The 10616-nt window shown below is 40.5% G+C and overlaps 1 protein-coding gene across 1 annotated transcript in view; it reads left to right on the top strand.

Moving 5' to 3' along the window:
• Nucleotides 1-6822: 6822 nt before the first annotated feature.
• LANCL3 (LanC like family member 3) overlaps nucleotides 6823-10616 on the top strand; it is a 110432-nt gene continuing 106638 nt past the window's right edge. Inside the window, exon 1 of the mRNA XM_001367066.3 lies at nucleotides 6823-7999. Coding sequence (XP_001367103.1) covers nucleotides 7427-7999 — 573 coding nt within the window. The 5' untranslated portion in view covers nucleotides 6823-7426. The remainder of the gene's footprint in view (nucleotides 8000-10616) is intronic.

Raw genomic sequence — 10616 nt, 5'->3', positions numbered from 1 at the left:
ATTATGGCTTGTGTAGTGATGGCTTCAAGGAATTGTAGATTCATCAGCTCATTTGTGAATGACTGTTTTTAGGATTTTTAAGTTTACTCCTGTGAAACTGTAAATCAAATAACTATTTAGGGACATAAATAGGGATTATATAAGGATTATTGAGTTTACATTTCACCAGTCTACTTGAGTTTATAAGGTAAATACTAGTCATTGACTATCAGGGGATTCTAATCTGAGACAGAGATTAAAAAAAAACAGAAAAGAAAATCTGAGAAGAAGCTATGGGAGAAGATAGACATACAATAGGCTGAGCACAGGAGCGGTAAAAGAAACCAGGGATAGATAACATAATAGGCTTTCAGCTAAGACATCTTTTGTTGCGAACTTTCTGATTGGAAGAATTGCCTTGCTCTTCTGATTGTCCAGAGAAAGGCTAGTGTGTTGCTTATTAGTAATATAACTACTTTGTGAGGAGCTATCAGAGCTATTGCTCTCTGGTGCCATCTATAGACCGAGAGAGGGGTGTTTGTGTGGTCCTCTTGCTCTTTCTGGTTTGAAAGGAAGAAAAAGTAGAAGGCAAACATTACATCAATTTTGCTGTAAGTAGAGTTTTGGACCTGTTTGGACAAAGCAGAATCTCTTGCTATTTGCAGAACTGAAGAGCTTTGCACTTCTCTGGCTTTAAAGGAACTGTTTGTCACTGAAAGAGTGCAACACTTTTCCTTTTAAGAGTGGCTGTGTGTGTGTAAGAAGAGAACCTTGGCTTCCTCTGCTGTAGAACAGAAGAGCATTAGATTTATTCAACAGGAAAGCAATGAGGATCAGAAAGCAAATAGCTAGCAGGAAACAGGTTTCACATGGTACAGATTATTCCTGAAAGTTTCAATAATATCAAGACTTGTAATTCCAATTTTCGAGAAGCCTTGGGAATATCTGTCTCCTCTACTCATCTGTCTTCCTTTTAAGCTTCCTTTTAAGCATGATTCTATTTCTCCCCATCAACATCAAATGCATTGGTGTCAGAGAATATGACCTAAATAAATGATGAAAAGGAGTATTTAGCTTATTATTGCTTTTGCCTTATGTTGAGTAAAAGTTGTGATTATTTCTTCTTCCTTCTAAACAAACATGATTATAATTGATTTTGCTTTGTCATTAAAAAGCGTTTTGCATTTAACACTTAATGGTCTAATGACTGATTTTAGGTAAATGGAAGTACACTGCTAGGGCCCTAGGAATAAAGTATCAAGTAAAAGAAGTGTATTTCTGCCTATCTGAGTTTTAAGTCAGGCAAGTGTGGCATACCCCTTCCTAGGAACCCTAGACCTACCTGCCTGAGTGCAGTTTGGGTGAGGGTTCCAACACAGAGTCCTACAGAGGGTTCCAACACAGTCACCTAGCTGCCCTGAAATGCATTCTTTTAAGCAAAAGAAAGTTCCTATATTTAAAGAATCTTTTAGGTTAGTGTGATATAGGCTCCATTTGCACCCTCTCCTTTAGTTATATCTTGGAGAGCCTCTACATAATTTATTCCATTGTGTTTATTAAGCACTGACTATTAAGCACACTGGTTGGGGCTCAGGGATCAATGCGTAGGTAACATGTACAATGCTAGGTCCAGGGAATAAAGGCAGACTTCAATATGATCAACTTTTAGAAAACATTTCAATCTACCTGATTTAATAAAATGTGTCATATTCTAGGTCTTGAGATTTGAGAGTAACCCAATTATTTTTTTTGCATAATCACCTATAATTATCTGAGTAGAAATTCACAATTTGCATAAGCAAATCCCATTTGATTCTTAATACTTTATTCCTGGACAGTTTTGCATAATTTTCCTGGAATTGCTTGATGAACCCACCGAAGTTATTTTCTGACCGTATATTTGCATAATCTGCATAATACAACAGCTTTGAGAAAGGAATGTGGGTTAAATAACTCAGCCTAGGTATGGAAACCATGTGTTCAGAATCACACATTGGCAAAGTCTATTAGAAACGGCAAATGTTAGGGGAAATCTTGAAGATTAGACTTTTTTTTTTTTTGCATTTTTGGGATGGGATTACGTTTTGGGCTCACTATCCCAGAGTCAGGTTGCTGCACTCATCAGAATTCTAGAGGTTCTCTCTGAGGAATTGGAGCATATTTCTCCAATGTCATCAGCTTGAACTTCCTCAGTTTTGTTCAGCCCACTGTTAGACAATAGTGACTAGTGTCCCATTTCCATTTCACTGAATCAATCTAAATTACAAAGAAACATTTACTGTAAAGATCTATAAAACAAAAGTACAAACATTCTTCCCAATACCATGGGGGCACATTCTCCCCTGTACCACTTCTGTGGCTGAGGAGAGGGGTCACAGCATTAGCGTAAGTCCTATATAACATTGTTTGGTCCCATCAAGTTTCACATGCAGGAGCAGCATGCCTGGGATGAATCCTCAGATGCTGCTGGGCTGGGCCCTAAGGATCATTCTTCATTCCTCATGGCATTGATGCTGGGTTAGCTGCAAGCACTAATATGAACTCAACTCCCTCACTTCTCAGACTTCCAGAGCTCCTGGCTTCCTGATGGTTCATTCCCTGGACCTACACAGTTAGGTGGCATAATGGTAACAATCAGATGATGAGAGTTCATCAGATATTGAACTTTCCCACAGCTGATCACACATAGCACTGGACCAAGAGTTAGGAAGGTCTGAATTCAAATCTGGATTCAGACACTTGGAAGCTATTTACCTTAGTTTCCTCAACTGTAAAATTGAGAAAATAATAAGATCGACTTCTTAGCTTGTTGTGAGGCAAATGAGATAATATCTGTAAAGGGCTCAACACAGTACCTGGCACTTACATACTTAATATAGGTGTGTTACCTTTCTTCTTGACCTTTTGGAAACACAAAATTAAAACCTCCAAATGCATCATTCTCTTCACTTAAAACTAAAGAATAAAACCTGAGACAAAAAACTATTTTTACAGATTTGGGAAGGAGGGGAACAAAGTACAGGCTCTCACCAGACACCAGTGCTCCCTGGACCAAGGAGCAAAGATGCACAAAGAATTCAGTTAAGTTGCTTTTCCAGTTCTGACTCTTCATGACCGCAGTTGGGGTTTTCTTGGCAAAGATACTGGAGCACTTTGCCATTTCCTTCTCCAACTCATTTTACAGATGAAGAAACTGAGGCAAGCAGGGTGAAGTGGTTTGCCTAAGGTCATACAGCTAGTAAGTGTCTGAGGAATTCTAGACCTGGCACCACTTATTCACTGTACCACTTAACTGCCCTTCCACAAAGAGAGAGCCAGAGGCTTAAGCCAACTAAAGCTTTTTGAAGGTACTTCCTGTTTCAATTACACAGCTGTGGCCAAGGTGAAAAATGTTCACCACCTAGTTAGTAGACTGGACCCAGTTGGAGAATATCTACATATGCTCCAACGTGTCTTCAAAGCACTTTGATTACATATTATTACACCTCCCAGAATCAGGTCCCCCAGACTCTTTCAGATGGGGAATAGCGCTCTGCTCATGTACCAGTTCCCCATGACATTAGTAAGATGATGAATGCATATAGACTTCTCATCATTCCTTGAGAATTTTGTTATTTCTGAGAACTAACCTCAAAAACTGAAATTGTTTTAGAAAGAAATTTATTACATTATTTGGCAAAAGAGAGCCGGAAGGTTGGCTCCCTCCTAAGTTTGAGGTTCTATTACATGAAGTTCAGACAAAGGCATAAGGACATTTGCCTGACTGGCTGAATGTAGGCGGGAGGTAGTTCTTCAGCAAGCAAATATAAACATTTAATTTTGAGGAAACCAAAACACAAGCTTTAATTTAGGTGGCCCTAAAACAAGATCTAAGAAGACCTCAAACAAGTACTGAGTGGGTTTTAAGCATTCCTTATAGCCATTCAGCTCCCCTAGAACACCTCTGAGGTCAGCCTGACCTCTATGGTTAGCTTTTGAGTTAGACAATTTCTAACCACATAAAGCTAGGTTCCAAAAATAATAATAGAGGATAAATAAAATATCTCCCCACAACTTTTTGATCCTTGCATTCAGAGGAACTTTCAGTTTCTTTTGCTCTCCAGTTTTCCTGTCCCCACATCTCCTCATATTCTATACTGGAAGCTGCTTTATATACTGAATCTTACCTTGCACTCCAAGGATTGTCCTTTACTTCCACCAGGAATTCAAAACCTTGATGGGCTCCAGTGTATATACACCTATGGTTCCTTCCAACAACACCACAGAGGGAGAACATATAATCAGAGATTCATAGATGAAAGGGACCTTTGAGGTCATCTAGTTCATCACCTTTGTTTTACAGTTAATGGAAACCAAGGCTAAAAAAAAGGGAAATGATTTGCTCATGTTTACACAAGTACCAAGTGGATTTTAAGTTTTCCTTTAAGCAGTAAGTGGCAGAGGCAGGACTTTATCTTCAAATCCTTCCTTCCTTCCTTCCTTCCTTCCTTCCTTCCTTCCTTCCTTCCTTCCTTCCTTCCTTCCTTCCTTCCTTCCTTCCTTCCTTCCTTCCTTCCTCCCTTCCATCCTTCCTTCCTTCCTTCCTTCCTTCCTTCCTTCCTTCCTTCCTTCCTTCCTTCCTTCCTTCCTTCCTTCCTTCCTTCCTTCCTTCCTTCCTTCCTTCCTTCCTTCCTTCCTTCCTTCTTTTCTGTCTTAGTAATAATTCTAAAGCAGAAGGGCAAGAACTAGGCAAATGGGACTAAATGGCTTGTCCAGGGTCATATGGTTAGGAAGTATCTGAGACCAAATTAGAACTCGGATCATCCTCCCTCCAGGCCTGGAACTCTATCCACTGAGTTACATAGCCACCCCACCCCCAAACCCTTTCAACCACCCTTTCTATAAAATCTGAAGTTAAAATTCCATCAGCAAACATTTATTTTTTACATATATATATATAAATACATATATATATATATATATTTATATAGCACTGTTCAAGGTACTTTGCAGAGACAAAAAAAAATAAATAAACAGTCCTTAATATCAAGGAACCTACCTTCTAATTAGAAGAGGTACAAAGACAGTGTTAGAAAAGATGCAGGATTTGGAGAGTGGCATTGAATAAGATGGGACTTACTTTCTTAACAGAGCTAAAAATCACTCTGGAATGCTTTATGTAACTATGGCCTCTTTCTCCTTCCCCTGCTCTTCTTCCACATTTCCTCCTTCTTTCACTGGAGAGGGAGGAGAAATTCAATTCTAATTGCTGTTTCCCCACTCTGCTTCAAATACCCACTTTATGTGATTATAGACAAAGGAAAAACCTCCCATGGAAGGACACTGTGAGAGTACATGTACTAGGATTCATGCCAGGTGGAAGGAAGCTATGTTTTTATGAATTACCATAAATTGAGTTCCACATCTGCATTGTATGAAACAAGGCCCAAAGTTACTGTAAAATCTGCTTCTCCTGGCCTCAGATACTTCCCAGCTGTGTGACCCTGCACAAGTCATTTAACCCCATTTCTTAGCCTTTACCACTCTTCTGCCTTGGAACCAATACTCAGTATGGATTCTAAGATGGAAGGCAAGGGATTTTTTTAAATCTGCTTCATCTAAAAATATTTATATGCATATATGTATATTCATATATGTTATGAGATTTGTCTCTATCTACATATAACAATTTCCAGAAAGATTATGTTATTCAACAAGACTGGACTCCTCAGAGTATATGCTATAGGACAGAGGACTTGGAGTCAGAAGACCTGAATTCAAATTGTGCCTCCTCTACTTTTTTCTGCATGGGTTGGGTAAGTCATTGGATCTTTCTGGGTCTCAGTTCCTCTTAATTAGAGGAAACTAATTGAACTAGATTATCTTTAATCTAAAATTAAATTAAAAGATTTATGTTCTAAAGTTGTGGTGGAGCTAGCTCAAACTGAAGAAAGTTGATCATTAAATTTTAATGGTGAACATCCTCTTCAGAAATCAGCAAATACTACAAATTACGACTTAAATTTATTTTTGTGGATTGTCTAGACAAAGTGATGGAGAACATGTTAGTGATGCAGATTAAATTTTAAAGTATATCCTGACTATATTTTTTGACAGACAATTGTTAAACATTTGTGAGAACATCCCGTTAGAGCCTGTAAACTGCTCCAAATAATTTCTTCTGTTGCTTTTCCAGTTGTCTGAAATTCCACCATTTGCAATTTCTGAGGAAAATCTTTAACTCTCATTGGCTCACTTTTATTTCATTTTGATTATCACCTGGAATGGAGAAGAGGCAGTTTAAAGATGCTGAGATATCTAGGTATTGTTTTTGTTATTAATAATAAATAATATTGCAATGATGACGATGTTCTCTAGTTCTATAATTCCAAGTTGTGTTGCTCTTAACTTATGTGCTTCTTTATAGTCTCAAAAATCTGTATACTCAAAACTAAAATAAACAGTAAGTACTTTGAATTTCACCTTCTCTTGGAAGATTCATTATTTTGCACAAAATGGGAGTTACTACACCTATAAAACTTCTGAGATAAAGAAAATGGGAGAGAGAACCTCAAAGACTTCAGGAGTATCTTAAAAGTACCAACAACAACAACAAGAAAAGCAATCAACTTTCTTGCTGAGGATTTTCTTCACCTTTAAGCAGTAGGTGCACGCCTAGATGCAACATTTCAGCATTGAAATTGCACTCTGGGATGCCACGCGCGCCCCTAGCCTCTCCAGGTGGCATCCCTCCACTTTTAGACTGGGACAAGTGGAAGGGAGGAGCCAGAGGCGGAGCGGGATGTGTGGCTAAGGTTTAGCCATAGGTTAAGCCAGATAACCTCTTCCCCCTTTTGTTCAGCCGGACTCTTCTACCTAAAGAGAGAGAAGGCAGAGAGAGTGGCCAGGAGGTAGCGGCAGCAACTACAACCGTGGTGTTAGCAGCAGCAGCAGCAGCAACAACAACAGCATCAGGCTGTTCCTGGAGGAAAAGAAGCAACCTCTAAGCCAACTGCATTGACAGCAGGGGAAGCATCTTCCCCGGGCATCGAGGGCTCTGCTCTCCTGCTGCAACCTCCAAAGCATCAGTGGCACCCCTATCGGTCACCACTCCGTGACCCACTTTGCTAGCCTCTGCTTGCTATTCTGTGATCCCCCTCCTCTCCTCATCTCTCCTGCTTCTTCCCTTCTTCCGCTGCTGCATCCATCCCGTTTCTCGGAGAGCAGGGGTGTGGGTGCTCAGCGAGGTGTACCTACCCTCTCCACCAGCCCCCGGAATTTACCCACCTCCCAGCTCGCTCTGGGATTATTCTGGGGGAGTGGAGTAGGATTGTGAAGGAGGGAGGGGAGAGAGAGAGAGAGAGAGAGAGAGAGAGAGAGAGAGAGAGAGAGAGAGAGAGAGAGAGAGAGAGAGAGAGAGAGAGAGAGAGAAGGAGAGAAGGAGGGGGAGATCAAGGGGAGGTGGGACATGGAGAGCAAACGCTGCTTCACCAACCGCTTCGATGACTACCAAGGCAGCCTGCTAGCTGGGCAGTGCAAGGAGGCGGTAGCGCCCTTGGTCACGGCCACCATTGACCGCATCCTGAGGGAGTTACCTCAGCTGGGGGGCCGAGGGGAATCTAAGGGGGCGGCGGCCCGAGAGAGCTACTGCCAAGGGGGTCTGTACAGCGGGGTGGCCGGGGTGGCCTACATGCTGTACCACGTCTCCCAGTGCCCTCTTTTCGCCCCGTCCCGGGAGAGCTATCTACGTTCCGCCAAGCGGCTCATCGACGCCTGCACCCGCGCGGAGGAGTGGGGAGAACCGGACGCGGACACCCGAGCTGCCTTCTTGCTTGGGGGCGCTGGGGTCTACGCTGTGGCAGCTTTAGTTTACCACGCCCTGGGCCGGCCTGACTATGTGCAGCCGCTGGGCAAGTTCCAAGAGCTGTGCGCCATCTGCGCCCCGGTTTCCTTCCTAGAGTGCGGCTCCGATGAGCTGTTCGTCGGCCGAGCCGGCTACCTGTGCGCCGCCCTGGTGCTCAAGCAGAAACTCTCCCTGGAGGTAAGGATCCCCTTTCTCTCTCCCTGTGCGCCTCCTTCAACTTCCTTTGCTTAGCGCTCAACCTCTATTCTCTTTTCCCCACTTTTTCCCCTTCCTTTCTTTCCGTTTGCTCTAGTATCTGTCAAGTCAGTAGTCTCTGACACTCTCATTCTCATTCTTTCCCTAGGTCTTGTCACATTGTTTCTGTCTCTGTCTCTGTCCAGCCTCCTTTTCTTTTATTCCTTCTCCAGTTAGCTTTCTTTTCTGGGTCTAGGATTCCTCACTATGTATATGACTTTGTTAATATTTTGTTCCTGGCAATGTGGTCAATATAATGGTATTTGCTGTGTTTTTGTTTTTGTCTTGGGCTTTTCCCCCCAATGACATTTGGTGATCGAAATCTATGATGGTTTTCCATTTCAAGTTAAAATAGGGTATAGAATGCTGTCATTATATACATGAGAAAACTAAGATGCTGAGATATTGAAATGACTAGTCCAAGGTCACATAGCTTGAGTTAGCAGAGCTTGAGACTTAGAAGATGAATTCCCTTCTTACTGAATCTGATGCTCTTTTCACTGAAGCACACTACTGTGGGATTTTCCCATAAAATATGAAAGGGGTTTCCCCTTCCTATGAAACCTCACTTAAAAGGTTACAAATACACTTTGTGCTGAAGTACTAAAAAATTGAGGACCTTTTTTTTTAACTGAGTTTGCCAGTTATTGTTTCTATGCAGTCATGTGAGAGTAAGTTGCTTCTTTCTACTCCTTGGAATAAAACCAAGGACAAGAATAATGGCCTAGCAGTAGGTTTTGGATTTATTTATCCTTTGGGCTAGTTTCCAGTTCATTTAATGCTTTCAAAAATACTACTGTGAAGACTGGAATGTGGCTTTCTTAAATAAATAAATCTTGCACAAAGAACATTCAACAAACATTATCTAGTACCTACTATGTGACAGGTAATGGCTCTGTGATTTCATTGATACAGGGAACTCCTACTGGATGAAACTCCTACCAATGTATGTTGTACTTTCTTTGCTATTTGTCTTAGAGAGCTGAGAAGTTAAGTGACTTGTCCAAGGTCACACAACCAATTCACTTCAGAGGAGGAACTTGAACCAGATTTTCTTAGATCTATTTCCAGTTCTCTGGCTATTAAGATAAGCTGTCTCTTGAGTGATGACCACATGAAAGTTAAAAAACAGCAACAACCTGAACAATACCTACCCTTCAGAGATTACCGTCTATGGGACAAAAAGTAATGCTTTCCCTCCTAAAATGTGTGACTTCCTTTAGTTAATATCACAGATTTTCTCTATAGGTCATGGAATTCTGATAAACCACTTTTCAGTGCATTTTTGAATTAGACTGAGTTTAGCCATTTTAGGTGTATTTTTCCCCCTCTTTGGTTTCCCTTCTGAAAAAATATAATTATAGGAGAGGTGTTAAAAGAAAATATCTTGGTTCCTGTGGAGTGCAATGTAGCCTCAGAAGGATCATAGTAACTAGTAATAGAATTGTCTAAGGGGGTGAGAAGGAAGAGGTCATCACATTTTGTGTTTACTAGATCCAGATATAGGTCCACTGAGGATCTAACACTTAAATTTTATTTGGGTGAATGAGGTGTTTGAAGATAAGGTAAAAGTATACATAGAGTCTATTTTAGAAGCTGTAACAGGCTTGAGCCAAATCCCACAGATTCACACTCTATATTTTCTTAATTTTCAGAAGGTGACAAGTCAATTAAAGTGAAATAAGAGGCTCCTAAACACTGTTCACAGTAGGAGAAAGGCTAGCATGTCTCTGTAATAAAGGCTTCAAATGCAATAGTCACCAACTTGGGACTTTCTTAAGGGCTATTTTCATAATACTTAATTAATAGATCCACAAGTGTATTTAAACATTTTTACATGAGATTTTCTATTGCTTCCAAATACTACAAATTGTTTCAGATGAGTTTTAAATTGCCTTTTTAGCAGTATCCCCACCCCCATCCCCAAATTATGATGGTTTCTTTATTCTTTCCCCCATTCCATTTTACGGATCTGTACATGGCAGAGTGTGAGGGGACAGACTGAGTCATAGGCAGGAAATCTTGACCAGGATATATATGTATATCTATCTATCTATCTATCTATCTATCTATCTATCTATCTATCTATCTATTCTTTGGGGCCACAATTTGTAGAACAGACATTTATTGACACCTCTTTTCTACCCTCCTGCCAGAACACAACTGTCTTTTTATGTTCCTGTTTGCAAATCTTTTGTCTTTTTGTCCTTTTTCTTCAAGTCCCCTGAGGAAAGAATAACCACTATAAGTAAATAACAGCTATGAATTAGGCAATTCTCTCATTTCTAATTTCAGCTGTGGATGCAACAATCCACAGATATTCAGGGTAAAATAGCTAGAGAACATGAGTGAGGGGGTGACACAAATAAAAAAGATAGGTGATTCATGAAAGAGAAAGATGATTAGCATTTCCTTAGAAACTGAGCATCATGAAGATAGGAAGGAAATGACATGATCTAACGTAATGGCCTATTCTAGAAGTCTTTATCTTCTATGGGAAATTTTGTACCAAGTCCCATTTTTTTCTTTTTTTAAAAATTTCTCATATTCATCCTTTTAT

The sequence above is a fragment of the Monodelphis domestica genome, chromosome 4 (genome assembly GCF_027887165.1).
Source record: "Monodelphis domestica isolate mMonDom1 chromosome 4, mMonDom1.pri, whole genome shotgun sequence".
NCBI classification, from domain to species: Eukaryota; Metazoa; Chordata; class Mammalia; order Didelphimorphia; family Didelphidae; genus Monodelphis; species Monodelphis domestica.
Note: the sequence above shows the minus strand (reverse complement) of the source record. Positions and strands in the feature narration are given on the sequence as shown.